The sequence below is a fragment of the Haliotis rubra genome, unplaced genomic scaffold (genome assembly GCF_003918875.1).
Source record: "Haliotis rubra isolate DU_JTF1 unplaced genomic scaffold, ASM391887v1 Scf365, whole genome shotgun sequence".
Lineage (NCBI taxonomy): Eukaryota > Metazoa > Mollusca > Gastropoda > Lepetellida > Haliotidae > Haliotis > Haliotis rubra.
The window spans coordinates 451,057-473,050 of NW_025767041.1; the positions used below are offsets into that span (position 1 = coordinate 451,057).

The following is a 21,994-nucleotide window of genomic DNA, read 5'->3' on the forward strand; positions in this document are numbered from 1 at the left end:
GTTGTAATCACGCGGATGATAGATAGTTGCCTGGTACCTTACATGGCGTAATTACTGGTAAAGGCATGTCTGGTAAATATTTGCAGCAATCAAACCCTTGCTGAGACATCGGTCAGTGCCCGATCAGTCCTTGCACTAACGCTCGATGACTCATGCCCCTGGCTAAGCCTTCAATCCTATCTGATAAGGTGAATCTGTTATGGAAACTTTTAGTGGAAATGTTTGACGAGGTCATAATTTTTTCCAGACCTCTGGCAGATAAGGTTTTTCCCAGGCATATTGACTCGTGTTTTAAGTGCATAAAATCATCACCAGTTTGTAAAATATTCACATTTGTTTTCTAGTTTCTGACAATTTACTGCGCAGACACTCGAGGGATATTTGGTCGAATAAGACCTCTTTGGATATAAAGGTTTCATGCCCCGATTCTTGCTGGTATATTCTTACCTCACACATAAATGTTGCTTTCTGATTGGCTGAGCGCTCTTCTATTATTTTCAAGGTACCCCGCTTACAATCGAGTAACATTTCAACGTACCCCGCTGTCAATGGCAACTCATTTGGTTCTTCGTGGTAGTAATTCTTTATCTCGAATAACATTGAATCGCGTATGATGTACGGAAATTACCGATGTTTTGCGAATGCAAATCGATGGAAGGGAGATAACTCTAAATCTGTTTTTCTTGTTAGCGATGGCTACAAAAAGATTTGTACCCGTTCTTCAATGAATTCAAAATTAACATTAAGGTGTTTGGTAAGATAAATACGTTGTTCAATGGTCACTCGGGGCCTATGGGTTGATGTACCCTCGATGGTTGTTCATGTTCCCTAATGACGTCAATCACTGGACCGTATGACCAAGGTCTACAGACCGCCGCCACGCAGCTAGAACATTGCTTAGTGCGATGTAAAACAATGTTCATGCTGTTGATCCCTGGATTGTCTGGTCCAGACTCGATTATTTACAGACCGCCGCCATATAGCTGGAATATTGCTGAGTGAGGCGTAAAACTAAACTCACTCACTCACTGATACCCTAGAAATATCTCCTTGTAGATTACCAACATTACCTTCAGCCTGATGACGGCTTATGATCTCATTCCGGTTTCAGAAGAAACACAAACATGTCGCCTGCACATATTGTGTTCGTCTTGCTGTTACAGCCTGTAGCTGTGCCTGTCAGCTTTTGCAGAATCTTGTTAGATAACCGCTGTGTTTTGTGGCGCTAATTCCCTAACCCCCGCAGCATACAAGACGTTTGATTTAGTTAGGTCGCAGATGTCTTCCGTATGGGGCCAGCTATTACATAGCCAGAGGTCGCTATCCATCAGTCATGAGTGCAGAGCTGCAATTATCTGTAGTTGCCAGTGGTTATGTGGCCGCCAGCTCCCTGCAAAGGCCAGTTCCACTGTTCTTCCTGTAGAATGATACTGTCTCCTTGTAAGTGGATTATTGGTGGGTGTGATAACAGATATTCGCTTTCGGGGTCATTTGTCGCGTCCATCCCCAGGTTTGTTAGCCGCGTCGTGGCTGTCAAACCATTTAGCCAGATATCGCTCTGATATTGTTGCAATGGTGATTTAAGTGGCGTCATACCTCTCCCACAAGGTTCCTAATCCCTGCAGTATCACTGGTTTTGCTGAAACATTAAACGCCGATTTGTAGAGTATCAGGTTATGGTGTTACACTGCTGCAAATAGTGAAGATGCACTGGCTCTCCTGTCTGGGTGAGGTCAGCTCAGAGATATTATTATTATGCACATGGACTATGCCGAGATAGATTAGATACGCTAGAGTTCGACCAATGATTGATTTGTGATACATTCAAGGCAAATTGTACAAATAGGCTGTTTTGTCCAATAATAAAACTGTGGGCGGATCCCCTCAGTGGCGTCACATGACACAAACATAGGCTGTTTCCTGCTGTGGCTTTACATGACACAAACATAGGCTGTTTCCTGCTGTGGCTTCACATGACACAAACATAGGCTGTTTCCTGCTGTGGTGTCACATGACACAAACATAGGCTGTTTTCTGCTGTGGCGTCACATGACACAAACATAGGCTGTTTCCTGCTGGGGCGTCACATGACACAAACATAGGCTGTTTCCTGCTGTGGCGTCACATGACACAAACATAGGCTGTTTCCTGCTGTGGCGTCACATGACACAAACATAGGCTGTTTCCTGCTGGGGTGTCACATGACACAAACATAGGCTGTTTCCCTGCTGTGGCGTCACATGACACAAACATAGGCTGTTTCCTGCTGGGGTGTCACATGACACAAACATAGGCTGTTTCCTGCTGGGGCGTCACATGACACAAACATAGGCTGTTTCCTGCTGGGGCATCACATGACACAAACATAGGCTGTTTCCTGCTGTGGCGTCACATGACACAAACAGGCTGTTTCCTACTGTGGCGTCACATGACACAAACATAGGCTGTTTCCTGCTGTGGCGTCACATGACACAAACATAGGCTGTTTCCTGCTGGGGTGTCACATGACACAAACATAGGCTGTTTCCTGCTGTGGCATCACATGACACAAACATAGGCTGTTTCCTGCTGTGGTGTCACATGACACAGCATAACAGGCTGTCTTCTGCTGTGGTGTCACATGAAGCAAATAGGCTGTCTTCCTGCTGTGGTGTCACATGACACAAACATAGGCTGTTTCCTGCTGTGGCGTCACATGACACAAACATAGGCTGTTTCCTGCTGGGGTGTCACATGACACAAACATAGGCTGTTTCCTGCTGTGGCGTCACGCATGACACAAACATAGGCTGTTTCCTGCTGGGGTGTCACATGACACAAACATAGGCTGTTTCCTGCTGTGGTGTCACATGACACAAACATAGGCTGTTTCCTGCTGGGGCGTCACATGACACAAACATAGGCTGTTTCCTGCTGGGGCGTCACATGACACAAACATAGGCTGTTTCCTGCTGTGGCATCACATGACACAAACATAGGCTGTTTCCTGCTGTGGCGTCACATGACACAAACATAGGCTGTTTCCTGCTGTGGTGTCACATGACACAAACAGGCTGTTTCCTGCTGTGGCGTCACATGACACAAACATAGGCTGTTTCCTGCTGTGGCGTCACATGACACAAACAGGCTGTCTTCTGCTGTGGTGTCACATGAAGCAAACAGGCTGTCTTCTGCTGTGGGTGTCACATGACACAAACATAGGCTGTTTCCTGCTGTGGCGTCACATGACACAAACATAGGCTGTTTCCTGCTGTGGTGTCACATGACACAAACATAGGCTGTTTCCTGCTGTGGCGTCACATGACACAAACATAGGCTGTTTCCTGCTGTGGCGTCACATGACGAAAACATAGGCTTTTTCCTGCTGTGGCGACACATGACACAAGGATAAAAGGTTTCCTGCAGTGATGTTTGCCCTCTCGCCAAGTAGCAATTATTTCATTGGAAATATGTGAATTTATGACATCTTTTACTCCTTGTGTTTAATCTTAACGGTCCACGTATATTATGTATCAGGTGGTCATTTACGGTTTTTGGTAGTATATAGTCGTTTAATGTAAGTGTGGTGTGGAATGAATGTTCCCGAAGTGGGATATGGGGTCACTGGAGTCCAACTCTCTGTACAAGTCGGCATTTCCGTGTGTCGGCGGTGGAGTCACTCAAACACAGCGACGGGGTTGAAGTCCACCGCCGAGGATGAGGCAGAGTCACGCCGGGGGTTACTACGTCGTAGAGACCGTGTTGCCCATAAACTAAAGCTTAGTCTCTGACTATATATAATTGTGATAGAAACAAATACTTCTCTTTATGTTGAAAGCAGCCCCAGTGTGATGGGAGCTTAAATCTGTGGAAATCTAAACTTTCTTCATTTTTAGGGCTTTAACATTGTAGTTAGGGCTGGGCGGAAGGGAACACAGGTTAACGGTTCAGAGACTGTGAGACAAACTAAGTTGCCAGATACTCGGGTTTGGGTTCATAGTCATGGTGGAAATAACAATACACACCGTACACACCGTACACACCGTACACACCGTACACACCGTACACACCGTCTCACTGTCCCAGAAGCGTGTCTGTTTTCCTAAATGAAGCAAGTGTATATTTGTCTCAGGTTCAGGTTCTGAATCTGCAATTTCAGTAGACCTCAGTTTTAAACAGAGTTATGTACTTGTGTGTTCTTCAATTCTTACCCGAGCTTCATTTGGTTGCAAATGAAAATATTACATTTGGTCACGTTTCAACACACAAACTTTCAAACAGAAACTATCTGGACAAAGGGGAGGTGCATTACCTCCAAACCCCCCCTCCTGGTTGCCGCTTTTCTATGCGTTGCGACTGTACAGCACCAATATAATCCCAGTATTTAATCATTTGCCAGATACATTCAGGTGCATTTTGAAGAATGGCCATTTGGTCATTTAAAAAGAAATTGTAACAGTCGACTACAGCACCCTATAATTTTAGTCAGGTAGATATAGATATGTAACAGTCTATAATGTTGTGTGATGTTGTTAGGATATTATCCGACAGGAAGATCAGAGCCGCCCTGCTAGGGTTGCGTCCCTTTGAAGCAATTTGCTGTGATGACGTCAATCTCAAATATAGCTGGCACCTCTCCAGCAGCGATCAACAAAGGGGCAGGGTGCACTACGCCTGGTTAGCCGGTAGTCATGTTACAATCCATGCTAATCAAATGATTTTATGACGTTGACAAACATGCAGGGGTTTGAGTAAGTTAACGAAATGGTTCTAAACTGAATGAAACATTTGGTCACGTGGTATGGTGACCTTTGACCCCCACAACATAAACACTGATGTCAGCTGTGGCGAAGTGGAACGCTGTGTTGTGGATGGACGACCTCTTCTCAAACTGGATATGTTATGTATAAGGAGAGAAAACACTTGCTTGTGTTCCTAAATATCAGCTTGAGTTTTAGTTCCCGCGGCCGTTCCCGCTGACGAAGGATATAGCGGAATACTCGCTTCGCCTCTCATAGTGTTGTTGTATCCAGGAATGTTCTCACACAAAGGTAAGCCGTGCTAATGGCTGTCACGGGTACGAGCCCCGTCCTTCACATGGCGACCAGGGCTTGTGTATGTGGGTGTTTGTGTTTATGAGGGTCACTATTTTCTCTTGTAAGATTTGTCCTGTTTTCATGTTGTATATCCGGATACAGCTGGTTGTGAATCGACAGACCAACAAGACCAGAGTGTGATGTACATGTACTGTTACAAAGATGGTTTTACTGTGACCCAGCCACACACACACACACACAGACAGACACCCCACCCCACCCCCTCGTGCGTGATGTCCGTTCATACATATATATGAAAACAAAGTCACATACCTGCGATATGTATGCGCGTGCAGATGTAATCGTCTGCCAGAGAAACCGAAATAGGAACTGTATGTCGATCTGTGCAGGGAACAGGTGTGATGCGAGTGTGGAGTGCACGGGGAGGTGTAACTCGACAGAGTGGAGCAGCACATGGTAAAAGTAAATGATACCAGTATAGGATGATATATAATAGTACGCAATACCAGTGTATAGTGCGATGTAGTAGTACACAATGCCAGTATAATGATGAGATAAGTAGTACACAATACCAGTGTATGATGAGATAAAGTAGTACACAATACCAGTGTATGATGGGATAAAGTAGTACACAATACCAGTGTATGATGGGATAAGTAGTACACAATACCAGTGTATGATGGGATAAGTAGTACACAATACCAGTGTATGATGAGATAAAGTAGTGCACAATACAAGTGTATGATGAGATAAGTAGTACACAATACCAGTGTATGATGAGATAAAGTAGTACACAATACCAGTGTATGATGGGATAAAGTAGTACACAATACCAGTGTATGATGAGATAAAGTAGTACACAATACCAGTGTATGATGAGATAAGTAGTACACAATACCAGTGTATGATGAGATAAGTAGTACACAATACCAGTGTATGATAGTACACAATACCAGGGATAAGTAGTACACAATACCAGTGTATGATGGGATAAAGTAGTACACAATACCAGTGTATGATGAGATAAAGTAGTACACAATACCAGTGTATGATGAGATAAAGTAGTACACAATACCAGTGTATGATGAGATAAAGTAGTACACAATACCAGTGTATGATGAGATAAAGTAGTACACAATACCAGTGTATGATGGGATAAAGTAGTACACAATACCAGTGTATGATGAGATAAAGTAGTACACAATACCAGTGTATGATGATGTAGATAAAGTAGTACACAATACCAGTGTATGATGAGATAAAGTAGTACACAATACCAGTGTATGATGGGATAAAGTAGTACACAATACCAGTGTATGATGAGATAAAGTAGTACACAATACCAGTGTATGATGAGATAAAGTAGTGCACAATACCAGTGTATGATGAGATAAAGTAGTGCACAATACCAGTGTATGATGAGATAAAGTAGTACACAATACCAGTGTATGATGAGATAAAGTAGTACACAATACCAGTGTATGATGGGATAAGTAGTACACAATACCAGTGTATGATGAGATAAAGTAGTACACAATACCAGTGTATGATGAGATACACTAGTACGTGACGCCTCTATATGATGTGCATAAAATAGTGCATAATACCTATATATGATGCGATACAACAGTACATAAACCACTATATGATAAGATATAATAGTGCATGATGCCAGTATTGACATGTTATAGTACACCAGTATATATACTGGACAAAAATAGTTAGGGATATATGTAAATGTTGAAATTATGAATAATGATCTATTTGTTCATTGACACACTGATAAAATATCAATCACAAAAATACCAATATCCCTAACTTATTTTGTCCAGTATGATTAGATACAGCAGTATACAATACCAGTATGTAGTGGGAAGTACACTCATTGTATGAGAGAACACAATGAGGTTGGTGTGACAGCTATGACGTCGAGGGAGAGCTTTGAAAGGCCATGATGGACTTTGCTCCAGGACCGCTACCCAGCAACAGATAATGATTTACATAAAGGAGTGGTTTATTCTTCCAGAGCATTTAGGCGAGGACCTATGTGGTTATAATGATTTACATAAAGGAGTGGTTTATTCTTCCAGAGCATTTAGGCGAGGACCTATGTGGTTATAATGATTTACATAAAGGAGTGGTTTATTCTTCCAGAGCATTTAGGCGAGGACCTATGTGGTTATAATGATTTACATAAAGGAGTGGTTTATTCTTCCAGAGCATTTAGGCGAGGACCTATGTGGTTATAATGATTTACATAAAGGAGTGGTTTATTCTTCCAGAGCATTTAGGCGAGGACCTATGTGGTTATAATGATTTACATAAAGGAGTGGTTTATTCTTCCAGAGCATTTAGGCGAGGACCTATGTGGTTATAATGATTTACATAAAGGAGTGGTTTATTCTTCCAGAGCATTTAGGCGAGGACCTATGTGGTTATTACTTCTACTAATTCGCCATGTTTGATTATTTGAAGCAAGGTCCGCTGTAATTATGTCATCTTGGTTTTGATATTTTTGCTGAAGGCGACGCTTAACTTCCGTCGTCCTAGTTTCAGTAACACAGGGAAACATGTAGGGAAGGGTTAATCTAGCCAGTAAGTTGATCATGTTTTGTCCTGCATATAACATTAATCAATGCGTGATGAGGAAGTTATTCCGTGAACGTCTTGATATCCACATCCAGCAGAATATGTGGACAGACACATGAGTTAATACACGTGTGACTGAGATGGTGGTGCATTTATTCAAGGCTGTTTATTATCTTAGTTGGAAAGTGAATATCGTATCCGCGTCTGATTTGAAGGGGTCAATTAATTATTGCCCGTTTCAATAGTCAAATAAATGTCGACTATACACATTTGTCTTCAAACGTTCTCCGACTGTATGATCGTGTAAGCTAACGTCGACTTACGAGGATTTTCAGGGGTTTCGGAACGATTTCTTTACCACAACGATAACGATACTTTATATATAAAACACGTCATACTAACCTATCGTTAACATCTCTCTTAAACGAGTTGTCTAACATTCCCTTACATCGGGGTCAAAATGCAACAAGTACGAATGCAAGTTAATGTTTAAGACTTAGTTCTATCTGTGGACCGAAATACGCCTATAAAACACCACCATCGTGCCAGACCCGTCACTGACTGAAGGACTATGAGATCCATGGTATCCCGTGTATGTTGTGGTCTGCAGGTAGCGGTTGGCTGGTGTTGTGTGGTCAGCTGGTGTTGTGGTCAGCTGGTGTTGTGTGGTCAGGTAGCGGTTGTGTGGTGGCTGATGTTGTTGCTGTGGTCAGCTGGTGTTGTGGTGTGCTGGTGGTAGCGGCTGGCTGGTCTTGTGTGGTCAGCTGGTGTTGTGGTCTGCAGGTAGCGGTTGGCTGGTGTCAGCTGGTGTGTGGTCAGCTGGTGTTGTGGTCTGCAGGTAGCGGTTGGCTGGTGTTGTGTGGTCAGCTGGTGTTGTGTGGTCAGCTGGTGTTGTGTGGTCAGCTGGGGTTAGCTGGTGTTGTGTGGTCAGCTGGTGTTGTGGTCTGCAGGTAGCGGTTGGCTGATGCTGGTGTGGTCAGCTGATATTGTGGTCGGTCAGCATGTAGCGGTCAGCTGGTGTTGTGTGGTCAGCTGATATTGTGGTCTGCTGGTGTGCTGTGGGCTGGTGTGTTGTAATGGTGTGTGGTCAGCTGGTGTGTGGTCAGCTGGTGTTGTGTGGTCTGCTGGTGTGGTGCGGTTCAGCTGGTGTTGTGTGGTCAGCTGGTGTTGTGTCAGCTGGTTGTGGTCAGCTGGTGGTGCTGGTGTTGTGTGTGTGTGGTCAGCTGGTGTTGTGTGGTGTGGTCAGCTGGTGCAGGTGTCTGCGGTTGGCTGGTGTTGTGTGGTCAGCTGATGTGTGTCAGCTGGTCTGCAGGTAGCAGCTGGTGTTGTGTGTCAGCTGATGTGGTCAGCTGGTGTTGTGTGGTCAGCTGGTGGTGTTGTGTGGTCAGTCAGCTGGTGTTGTGTGGTCAGCTGGTGTTGTGGTCTGCAGGTAGCGGTTGGCTGGTGTTGTGTGGTCAGCTGGTGTTGTGTGGTCAGCTGGTGTTGTGTGGTCAGCTGGTGTTGTGTGGTCAGCTGGTGTTGTGTGGTCTGTGGTCTGGTGTAGCGGTTGGCTGGTGTTGTGTGGTCAGCTGGTGTTGTGTGGTCAGCTGGTGTTGTGTGGTCAGCTGGTGTTGTGTGGTCAGCTGGTGTTGTGTGGTCAGCTGGTGTTGTGTGGTCAGCTGGTGTTGTGGTCTGCAGGTAGCGGTTGGCTGGTGTTGTGTGGTCAGCTGGTGTTGTGTGGTCAGCTGTTGTTGTGTGGTCATCTGGTGGTGTTGTGGTTGTGTGGTCAGCTGGTGTGCTGTGTGGTCAGCTGGTGTTGTGGTAGCGGTCAGCTGGTGTTGTGTGGTCAGCTGGTGTTGTGTGGTCAGCTGGTGTTGTGTGGTCAGCTGGTGTTGTGTGGTCAGCTGGTGTTGTGTGGTCAGCTGATATTGTGGCCTGCAGAGAACGACGTGTGACCACTGGCAGCTACAGCTCAAAACCTACCCTCTCTTCGGTTAGTCTTGATGATCTTTGTGTGACTGCCTTCTGGTTACTTACTAAATAGACACTTGGTTCCCTTTTTAGTCGGTCATGGCATCGATCTTCTTATTCTATTCTAATCCCAGTAAGTCCCTAGTAAGACAAGTATGTTGTAGAGGAAGTCTACCAGGGGTCGCCTCTGTAGACACATCTATACCAATAGCGCTGTCTTATTGATTATATACTTAGAGGCATCAGTGAGTTGGAGTAACCGGCATGAACTGTTGTCATTAGCCTAGATAGACCTCGGTGAGACTGTAGTGGCCAGTAGATGGCCGCGGTGAAGTGACCATTACAGTCTTAGATGATGGTGACGGTACCCGCACCATTCCCTCTCTCAGCAGGTGGATAATCCCAGATTGGCTGGCTGGTGAACTTCATTTTCGTGGTCGAGGAAATGAGATGAATCTTGACACCTTGATCTTCGCGTGGACACCTTGGTCACAGATCTTCAACAAACAAATTATTCTGAGACCTTCAACAGACACATTATACTTAGATCTTCAACAGACACTGTCTTCAAAACAGATTGTTTTGAGGTTTTCATCAGAAACATAATTCTCAGATCTCCACATCATTTGAGTTTTCAACAGATGTGTTCTGAAATACGGGACAGTGGCATTGTCCTTGGGTCTTCAACTAGGACATACATCTGAGATTTTCAAGATATTAAGAGATCTTCAACAGACACACGTTCCGACATATTTGTCTGAATACATCTTTCTGGCTGTGTTCACTGTGATGGGTGTGTGGTCAGTTTGTGGGTTTGTCATGGACAATAGGAAATGCACCAGTCCGCCCAGCTTGACGCATCAGCTTGACGATGCCAAGGTACGAGGCCGAAGCTCCTTACTCCCGTCGCCTGATTAAAGGTAAAGCAAACCATACAGTAGCCCCTGTCCTCCGTGAAGCCCACTGCCTGAGCCAGTTCTTGTCAATGATAAACAGTGCTCAGAGATTTAAGTTCTGTAAATTTTCCCCGGCTAATTCCAGTAATGACATGCAACACGTCAACAGCACAAGGTAACTGTATGTTTGTGGGGAATCCTCTGTTTTCGTGCAGAGGGAGTGCTGGAGAACTGCATACCCACTATTCTAATCTATTATGTGTTTCACGGTAATGTTTGACATGCAATTTCACACTTATATGTATTTTCTATGACTTGAGATTGTCGATGGACGTGACGTGTGGATGCTGGGCGGTGGGAGAACTACATTGGGGCTATATTGTTTGGACACGACAGTAGCGTACCTGTCATTAAGCACTTTAGGCACTTGCCTACACTTAATGTTTACGGCAGTTTTCGAAGCATTCTAGCATTCAATATGTATTCACAACAGTACATGCAACAATTGGTTTCAGTCGATATAACCAGAACTAGTCAACAGATTTTTCAGTATTCATAAAAATTGTATGGTGATTCCTGATTTCTGTTCACACATTTTATGACCAAATAGAATAATGACTTCTGCTGAAAGAGTTATTTTGTCATTGCTTAAATATGTTATGAAATAGTTGTTAGAATTTTTGTACATAACATTATCCAAAATAATATGCTTAAAATATATGGGGAAGGGGGTCATTGATTTTGTGAGCATGACATGCAGGGGGGTCACTTGCTTTCTACATAAATGTTAGGGGGGTTACTCACATTGTACATGCTTACACACTCACACTCTCTCACACACACTCACACACACACGCACTCACACTCACACTCTCTCTCTCTCTCTCTCACTCACACACACACACACACACACACACACACCAGCCATGACTTGTGAACGGTCCCTTTGCATCCCTAGTTTGTGGGCATCGTATCCGCGCCCCTGGGCTTATCCAGCGTGATAAACGACAGTGACGTTTTCAGCACTCTTTTCTCCAACACCAAGGCTTCCCTGCCGTTTTGTTGTCTCATTCAGTTAAGGTTTTCCTCCACCCTATTTGTTGGAAAGAATTTATGCTTCAATGCAACCTGTCTATTTTAACCAAGATCTATGGGCCCTTTAAAATGGAATACAATTTGTACATCCATTACCGCATCAGAGTCTTTTTATTGTTTATTAGAATACCGGATAATATCCAGTAAAACTTCCCTCCTGATACAGCTGGGATGAGTGAACGAGTTTAGTTTTACGCCACTTTTAGCAATATTCCAGCAACATCACGGTGGGGGGCACCAGGAAATGGGCTTCACACATTGTACCCATGTGGGGAATCGAACCCGGGTCTTCGGCGTGACGACCGAACGCTTTAACCACTTTGCTACCCCTCTGCCGCTTAGAAGCACCGCATATTCTGAATACATTATGGCGTTATGTATATATCGAGTTGCTGGAAGTCGTTAAACTCAGTCTATTGTTTTAGACTGGCTCCTGTCGCTCGCTATCTGAGCCGGGCCTACATAGATAATACTTATGTTTCAACACTCATGTAGCACATTCAGGCTCACGATCATATCGTGTCCCTGGCGTGATACTGCTGCTATCGGAATGTAGGTAATTGTGCTATCTCTGCATTGAAACACGTGTCACTTATCAGACCGCATTGCATAAGCTGATGACCGTCAGTGAGTAATAACGGTAACGACGATTCTTAAACGATGAGGTTGGATTTTGATATGCTAAACCTGTCCCATAGTAAAGGGATCGCAGGTCTGTATGGTGGAGGGGATCAGGCGCAATAGTAGGAATAGGAAACAAAATGTCTTTGTAAAGGTTGTGCTTCATATGTACGTCCGGCTGGGACATGTTACCTAGGCAACGATAACATTATGTCGTTGCTGCTATCGACCGACTTCCGTAAGCGGTTTTGTTGTCACAAATAAATTGTCTGATATTACCTATCCTACCATGGGTCCTTGGCCGCTGGGCCAGACGGCAGCGTTCCCGGATGTGAAGGTGAAGTTAGCTGTGGCCACTGTTAGCGTCATTGGTGTCTTAGGAAGTGATATGGCAGATAGATGACATCATTTGTGTCTTACAGTAAGGAGTGACATGGCAGATAGATGACATCATTTGTATCTTACAGTAAGGAGTGACATGGCAGATAGATGACATCATTTGTATCTTACAGTAAGGAGTGACATGGCAGATAGATGACATCATTTGTATCTTACAGTAAGGAGTGACATGGCAGATAGATGACATCATTTGTATCTTACAGTAAGGAGTGACATGGCAGATAGATGACATCATTTGTATCTTACAGTAAGGAGTGACATGGCAGATAGATGACATCATTTGTATCTTACAGTAAGGAGTGACATGGTAGATAGATGACATCATTTGTGTCTTACAGTAAGGAGTGACATGGCAGATAGATGACATCATTTTGTGTCTTACAGGAAGGAGTGACATGGTAGATAGATGACATCATTTGTATCTTACAGTAAGGAGTGACATGGCAGATAGATGACATCATTTGTATCTTACAGTAAGGAGTGACATGGCAGATAGATGACATCATTTGTATCTTACAGTAAGGAGTGACATGGCAGATAGATGACATCATTTGTATCTTACAGTAAGGAGTGACATGGCAGATAGATGACATCATTTGTGTCTTACAGTAAGGAGTGACATGGCAGATAGATGACATCATTTGTAACTTACAGTAAGGAGTGACATGGCAGATAGATGACATCATTTGTATCTTACAGTAAGGAGTGACATGGCAGATAGATGACATCATTTGTGTCTTACAGTAAGGAGTGACATGGCAGATAGATGACATCATTTGTATCTTACAGTAAGGAGTGACATGGCAGATAGATGACATCATTTGTGTCTTACAGTAAGGAGTGACATGGCAGATAGATGACATCATTTGTATCTTACAGTAAGGAGTGACATGGCAGATAGATGACATCATTTGTTTCTTACAGTAAGGAGTGACATGGCAGATAGATGACATCATTTGTATCTTACAGTAAAGAGTGACATGGCAGATAGATGACATCATTTGTGTCTTACAGTAAGGAGTGACATGGCAGATAGATGACATCATTTGTGTCTTACAGTAAGGAGTGACATGGCAGATAGATGACATCATTTGTATCTTACAGTAAGGAGTGACATGGCAGATAGATGACATCATTTGTGTCTTACAGTAAGGAGTGACATGGCAGATAGATGACATCATTTGTGTCTTACAGTAAGGAGTGACATGGCAGATAGATGACATCATTTGTATCTTACAGTAAGGAGTGACATGGCAGATAGATGACATCATTTGTATCTTACAGTAAAAGAGTGACATGACAGATAGATGACATCATTTGTGTCTTACAGTAAGGAGTGACATGGCAGATAGATGACATCATTTGTATCTTACAGTAAAGAGTGACATGGTAGATAGATGACATCATTTGTGTCTTACAGTAAAGAGTGACATGACAGATAGATGACATCATTTGTATCTTACAGTAAAGAGTGACATGGTAGATAGATGACATCATTTGTGTCTTACAGTAAGGAGTGACATGGCAGATAGATGACATCATTTGTATCTTACAGTAAGGAGTGACATGGCAGATAGATGACATCATTTGTATCTTACAGTAAGGAGTGACATGGCAGATAGATGACATCATTTGTGTCTTACAGTAAGGAGTGACATGGTAGATTAGCCGTATCATTGATGCTGGTGTCTCGGTGTCTTACAGTAAGGAGTGACATGGTAGATTAGCCGTATCATTGATGCTGGTGTCTCGGTGTGATTTGTGTCTTACAGTAAGGAGTGACATGGTAGATTAGATGACATCATTGATGCTGGTGTCTCGGTGTCTTACAGTAAGGAGTGACATGGTAGATTAGCCGTATCATTGATGCTGGTGTCTCGGTGTCTTACAGTAAGGAGTGACATGGTAGATTAGCCGTATCATTGATGCTGGTGTCTCGGTGTCATTACAGTTTGCTTCTTAAGGAGTGGCATGGTAGATTAGCCGTATCATTGATGCTGGTGTCTCGGTGTCTTACAGTAAGGAGTGACATGGTAGATTAGCCGTATCATTGATGCTGGTGTCTCGGTGTCTTACAGTAAGGAGTGACATGGTAGATTAGCCGTATCATTGATGCTGGTGTCTCGGTGTCTTACAGTAAGGAGTGACATGGTAGATTAGCCGTATCATTGATGCTGGTGTCTCGGTGTCTTACAGTAAGGGTGACATGGTAGATTAGCCGTATCATTGATGCTGGTGTCTCGGTGTCTTACAGTAAGGAGTGACATGGTAGATTAGCCGTATCATTGATGCTGGTGTCTCGGTGTCTTACAGTAAGGAGTGACATGGTAGATTAAGGCCGTATCATTGATGCTGGTGTCTCGGTGTCTTACAGTAAGGAGTGACATGGTAGATTAGCCGTATCATTGATGCTGGTGTCTCGGTGTCTTACAGTAAGGAGTGACATGGTAGATTAGCCGTATCATTGATGCTGGTGTCTCGGTGTCTTACAGTAAGGAGTGACATGGTAGATTAGCCGTATCATTGATGCTGGTGTCTCGGTGTCTTACAGTAAGGAGTGACATGGTAGATTAGCCGTATCATTGATGCTGGTGTCTCGGTGTCTTACAGTAAGGAGTGACATGGTAGATTAGATGTATCATGATGCTGGTGTCTCGGTGTCTTACAGTAAGGAGTGACATGGTAGATGAGCCGTATCATTGATGCTGGTGTCTCGGTGTCTTACAGTAAGGAGTGACATGGTAGATGAGCCGTATCATTGATGCTGGTGTCTCGGTGTCTTATAGTAAGGAGTGACATGGCAGATAGCCGTATCATTGATGCTGGTGTCTCGGTGTCTTACAGTAAGGAGTGACATGGTAGATGAGCCGACATCATTGATGCTGGTGTCTCGGTGTCTTACAGTAAGGAGTGACATGGTAGATTAGCCGTATCATTGATGCTGGTGTCTCGGTGTCTTACAGTAAGGAGTGACATGGTAGATTAGATGTATCATTGATGCTGGTGTAGTCTCGGTGTCTTACAGTAAGGAGTGACATGGTAGATTAGCCGTATCATTGATGCTGGTGTCTCGGTGTCTTACAGTAAGGAGTGACATGGTAGATTAGCCATCATTGATGCTGGTGTCTCGGTGTGATGCTGGTGTCTCGGTGTGATGCTGGTGTCTCGGTGTGATGCTGGTGTCTCGGTGTGATGCTGGTGTCTCGGTGTGATGCTGGTGTCTCGGTGTGATGCTGGTGTCTTTGTGTCTTACAGTAAGGAGTGACATGGTAGATAGATATCATTGATGTATCATTGATGCTGGTGTCATCATTTGTGTCTTACAGTAAGGAGTGACATGGTAGATTAGCCGTATCATTGATGCTGGTGTCTCGGTGTCTTACAGTAAGGAGTGACATGGTAGATTAGCCGTATCATTGATGCTGGTGTCTCGGTGTGATGCTGGTGTCTCGGTGTGATGCTACAGTCTCGGAGTGACATGGTGTCTCGGCCGATGCTTGATGTCTCGGGTGATGCTGGTGTCTCGGTGTGATGCTGGTGTCATGGTGTGATGCTGGTGTCTCGGTGTGATGCTGGTGTCTCGGTGTCATTACAGTTTGCTTCTTATGTTATTGTTTGTTTTGCTGTTTTACGCCGCCCTCAGCAATGTTCCAGCTGTGTGACCATGGTCTGTAAATAATCCAGTCTGGACAATCCAGTGATCAACAGCATGACCATCTCTCTACGCAATTGGAGACCGATGACATGTGTCAATCAAGTCAGCAAAGCTGACAACCTGATCCCGTTAGTCGCCTCTTACGGCAAGCAGGGGTTACTGAAGACAAATTCTAACTAAGAAATTCACGGGTCGCTTCTTATGTTAAAATTGATGTGGTAGAAAAGGGTTGTAACTGAGAATGATTTTGTAGCATTACCGGTCATTGAGAGATGTGCAAAAGACTATGACCTAAGATTACTCTTTTAATTAATCAACTAGATTGTTTTAAACATGTCCGGAAACTGCGTCATAATGGCCATCCAACCTCTGCTCCGTGCTGCAAGCGTGCTTGTGTCTTTTTATCAGTGTGGCCGAGGTCCAGTTGTTGGACCTTCAGTGTTGTGCCCGTCCTCCACCTAATGCAGCATTACCTCACTGGTTAAACATGGGCCGGGTACATTGGGAATACGGGAAGGCCATCATGAAAGGTTGGTTGATGTTCATGATGTTCGTCAGGCCTTGACTGACCACTGTAGGATCTTGATAACCTTACTGTTCGTGACTGACCACTGTAGGATCTTGATAACCTTACTGTTCGTGACTGACCACTGTAGGATCTTGATAACCTTACTGTTCGTGACTGACCACTGTAGGATCTTGATAACCTTACTGTTCGTGACTGACCACTGTAGGATCTTGATAACCTTACTGTTCGTGACTGACCACTGTAGGATCTTGATAACCTTACTGTTCGTGACTGACCACTGTAGGATCTTGATAACCTTACTGTTCGTGACTGACCACTGTAGGATCTTGATAACCTTACTGTTCGTGACTGACCACTGTAGGATCTTGATAACCTTACTGTTCGTGACTGACCACTGTAGGATCTTGATAACCTTACTGTTCGTGACTGACCACTGTAGGACTGACTGACTGAGTTTAGTTTTACGCCGCTTTTAGCAATATTCCAGCAATATCACGGCGGGGGACACCAGAAATGGGCTTAACACATTGTGCCCATGTGGGGAATCGAACCCGGGTCTTCGGCGTGACGAGCCAACGCTTTAACCACTAGGGTACCCCACCGCCCCTATATCTTCCGATAACCTTACTGTTCCTGTAGGATCTTGATAACCTTACTGTTCGTGACTGACCAACCGTGACTGACCACTGTAGGATCTTGATAACCTTACTGTTCGTGACTGACCACTGTAGGATCTTGATAACCTTACTGTTCGTGACTGACCACTGTAGGATCTTGATAACCTTACTGTTCGTGACTGACCACTGTAGGATCTTGATAACCTTACTGTTCGTGACTGACCACTGTAGGATCTTGATAACCTTACTGTTCGTGACTGACCACTGTAGGATCTTGATAACCTTACTGTTCGTGACTGACCACTGTAGGATCTTGATAACCTTACTGTTCGTGACTGACCACTGTAGGATCTTGATAACCTTACTGTTCGTGACTGACCACTGTAGGATCTTGATAACCTTACTGTTCGTGACTGACCACTGTAGGATCTTGATAACCTTACTGTTCGTGACTGACCATTGTAGGATCTTGATAACCTTACTGTTCGTGACTGACCACTGTAAGACCTCGATAATCTTACAATTCATGATTCACAACTGTAGGGCCTTGATAATCTTACATTTCATGACTGATCATTGTAGGGCCTTGAGAATATTACATTTCATGACTGACCACTGTAGGGCCTTGAAAATCTCACTATTCATGACTGGCCATTGTAGGGCCTTGATATTCTTACATTTCATGACTGATCATTGTAGGGTCTTGACAATCTTACCTTTCATGACTGATCTTTGTAGGGCCTTGACAATCTTACTATTCAGGACTGGCCATTGTAGGGCCTTGATATTCTTACATTTCATGACTGATAACTGTAGGGCTTTTATAATCTTACTATTCATGACTGACCCCTCTAAGGCGTTGATAATCTTACCATTCTTGCTGGATCACTGTAGCGGGCCATGTGTACAGTTACATCCTATGTCACTAGCGGACGTACATTATGTCGGTAATAACGTTGGTAGATCTCATCATGAATTTCCTTCATGAGTGGGTCTTAACAAAACTGCCATTGTTGCCATATCAGCTGCCTTCAACATGACTGACATCCCCATGAGAAAGGTTCTGATTCCATGTGGGTCTCTATCTGTGACCGACTTGCCATGTTTCCACAGTCTGATTGAAGATCGATACTGTGTCTATTGAGGGCAAACTGTTTATGGAAAGGACAAGCTTATTTGCAACGTTACGTCTCGTATTAGCTGAACAGATATATCCACTGATTAATGCATTGTATTGTATTCTGGTCGTCGACCTTACCTAAATCGATTTTTGGAGGGATTTGTATGGCTTTTTTCATGTATCAGAAAGCAGCACTAATATGAATTTGTTCAGCTATCTATTAAAGACTACTGCATCGCCAGCAATCAATGTGTCAAATCTCATCAATTTACAAAAAAAACAGACAGACAGACAGAAAGACAGACAGATTTATTACAGTAGAAGGCCTCGGGCCCAAAATACAGTGTTGCAATCGATTGATAATTTACATTGCATGCATAAGTTTAGTTTTAAAGTTCACGAAGTTAGACGACGTGCGTTGAACACTTTGTACAGGAACATAGCTGTAGGTTGGATTGTTTTTATATCAGTGGATTGCAGGAGCTGAGCGAATTTATGCAAAGTTGTATTTTCAAAGAAATATTGGTTGATATATGTTTTCCGTAGATGGTGATACTTGGGGCAACACAGGGGAACATGGTATTGATCTTCGATGAACTTTGCATTATTAGTTGTGCACATTTCACATAATCTTTGACTGCGAGGTATATTTCTATGACGACCAGATTCTATTAATAAGTTGAAGTTGTTGCAACGGAATTTAGCTATATACTTGACAAGATAAGGCTGGATGTCACATGTAAGGTACTTTTCAACATCAAGGGGAGATTTAAACATCTTGTAGTTGCAACATTTAAAGTTGTCATGTAGGGATGAATGCCAGTCCTGAATTAGATTATCTTTCAGTCGCTGCTTAAATTCCAAGAAGAACAGATCAATGTTTCCCATGTCTTGTTGTATCCACACCTGTCCAAATCCCAGTTTAAAGAGTATATTTCTAATCTCAGAAGCCCACGTATAACGACCTGTATCAGAGATGGATTTAATCATGTAGTAGGCTTGGTAGGGGAGTCTTGAAGGTTTCAGATGGATAAGTCAGCACCAGAATTTAATTGCTTTTGTCATATAAGTTAGCTGTAAGTCGGTTTTGCCACATTCCCCAAGGGCCATATTCCCCAAGAGCCAAACATCAAATTACGGATTTATTTTTCAAACAAAGATAGTTCAATTACAGTTTTTGTGTCAGTGACCATGTAAGTTAACACTCCGTTATTGTTGTACTGTTTCAGAGACTAAATGATCGTCGTTACAATTAAGCGGAAGTCCACGATGAACGAGGAGGATGGCTACCGGAAGTGGGTCGTCGTCATGGCCGCCTTCTTTACACAGTTCATAGTGTGCGGTATCACGTACAGTCTCGGCGTCTTCCACGTCATCTTCAGGGACATCTTCCAGAAGAACCACTTCGACACGTCATGGGTTGGGTCGGTGCTGCTATACGTCACCGCTCTCTCCAGTACGTCAACCCATGTCTGCTAAGGGACCGTTCATAATTTATGGATAGGGGGGTTGATGATGATTTTAAGGGGGCTCACCCATTTTGTTCTGGGGAGGCAGGGGGAGGTATCAATTGTGTACACATGTACTGGGCGGGGTATTTTTTAGTAGTATTTTTTAAATATGTGGATAAAAAATATAGGAAGTGGGTGGGGGTGTGTCATTGATTTTGTACATGACATGCAGGGCGGGGTCACTTAATTTCTACATAAATATTAGAGGGGGTCATTCACTTTGTACATGCCTCTCCATGAAAATCATCATCATCCCCCTAGATTGTGAACGGTCCCTAACAAACTCTTTTCACATTTACGAGTCATAGCATTGATTTTTAGACACGAAATATTGTTCAAGGTCTAATGAAACTTTTGTATTCTGCTATTCTGACTTTTTTCTCGTTGCTCCCATTAGATCAAACCCACTGTGCAGTGTTGTGCCACATGCCAGGATATGATGATCGCTGGTCGAATTCCAAATCCACCCTGATTACGAACCTTGGTTTGTTAACGCCATGCCCGTGCTTGTTGGCAGCGAAATGCTCCAATTCACATTTGATGTAACTGAAAGTACCTTTCAAAACGGAAAGTACTATTAAAGCAAACTCGCTGACTCATGTTATGCTACTATGTTGTAGGTGTTATGCTACGGTTTGTAGCGAGTATGTGGGGGTGCCGTGTCAGCGTCATGGCCGGGGGGCTTCTGGCGGCTACAGGGCTGTCGTTAGGACTCTTCGTCAATGAACTGTATCAAGTGTATCTCACTTTCGGACTGCTCACAGGTAAGTTCATCAGGCGTTATCCTGAAACTTATTCAGCTTTGTATTGTGAAGCGGAATGGGACGAATGTAAGGCTGAGGGTTGTCGAGGCTGTAAGACGAGCAATGATTGGTGGGGCAGTATTTGAAGACTTGTAAGGGTGTGGGGCAGTATTTGAAGACTTGTAAGGGTATGTGGGGCAGTATTTAAAGACTTGTAAGTGTGTGTGAGGCAGTATTTTGAGACTTGTAAGGGTGTGTGGGGCAGTATTTGAAGACTTGTAAGGGTGTGTGGCATTATTTGAAGACTTGTAAGGGTATGTGGGGCAGTATTTGGAGACTTGTAAGTGTGTGTGAGGCAGTATTTGAAGACTTGTAAGGGTATTGGGGCAGTATTTGAAGACTTGTAAGTGTGTGTGAGGCAGTATTTTGAGACTTGTAAGGGTATGTGGGGCAGTATTTTGAAGACTTGTAAGGGGTGTGTGAGGCAGTATTTTAGAAGACTTGTAATTTGAAGGTGTGTGGAGGCAGTATTTGAAGACTTGTAAGGGTGTGTGAGGCAGTATTTGAAGACTTGTAAGGGTGTGTGAAGCAGTATTTGAAGACTTGTAAGGGTGTGTGAGGCAGTATTTGAAGACTTGTAAGGGTGTGTGAGGCAGTATTTGAAGACTTGTAAGGTGTGTGAGGCAGTATTTGAAGACTTGTAAGGGTGTGTGAGGCAGTATTTGAAGACTTGTAAGGTGTGTGAGGCAGTATTTGAAGACTTGTAAGGGTGTGTGAGGCAGTATTTGAAGACTTGTAAGGGTGTGTGAGGCAGTATTTGAAGACTTGTAAGGGTGTGTGAGGCAGTATTTGAAGACTTGTAAGGGTGTGTGAGGAAATATTTGAAGATTTGGGGTGTGTGAGGCAGTGTGAAGACTTGAGGCAACATTTTGAGACTTGTGGTGTGAGGTGTGTGAGGCAGTATTTGAAGACTTGTAAGGGTGTGTGAGGCAGTATTTGGAGACTTGTAAGGGTGTGTGAGGCAGTATTGGAAGACTTGTAAGGGTGTGTGAGGCAGTATTGAAAGACTTGTAAGGGTGTGTGAGGCAGTATTTGGAGATTTGTTAGTGTGTGTGAGGCTGTATTTGAAGACTTGTAAGGGTGTGAGGCAGCATTTGAAAACTTGTAAGGGTGTGTGAGGCAGTATTTTGAGACTTGTAAGGGTGTGTGAGGCAATATTTGAAGATTTGTAAG

The 21,994-nt window shown here is 43.6% G+C and overlaps 1 protein-coding gene across 3 annotated transcripts in view; it reads left to right on the forward strand.

The window, feature by feature from the left end:
- The window catches only part of LOC124285630 (monocarboxylate transporter 12-like), a 36,085-nt gene that overhangs the window by 5,917 nt on the left and 8,174 nt on the right, over nucleotides 1-21,994 (forward strand). For 2 of the 3 annotated variants that reach the window (XR_006900855.1, XM_046721891.1), the window contains exons 2-3: nucleotides 19,737-19,963; nucleotides 20,639-20,782. Coding sequence is in view for 2 of the 3 variants with exons in the window: in XM_046721891.1 (XP_046577847.1) it covers nucleotides 19,744-19,963; nucleotides 20,639-20,782 (364 nt within the window). In the remaining variant the exon portion in view is untranslated. Of the gene's footprint in view, nucleotides 1-4,627; nucleotides 5,031-19,736; nucleotides 19,964-20,638; nucleotides 20,783-21,994 lie in introns of those variants that run through there. The other variant, XM_046721892.1, reaches the window with a different exon arrangement.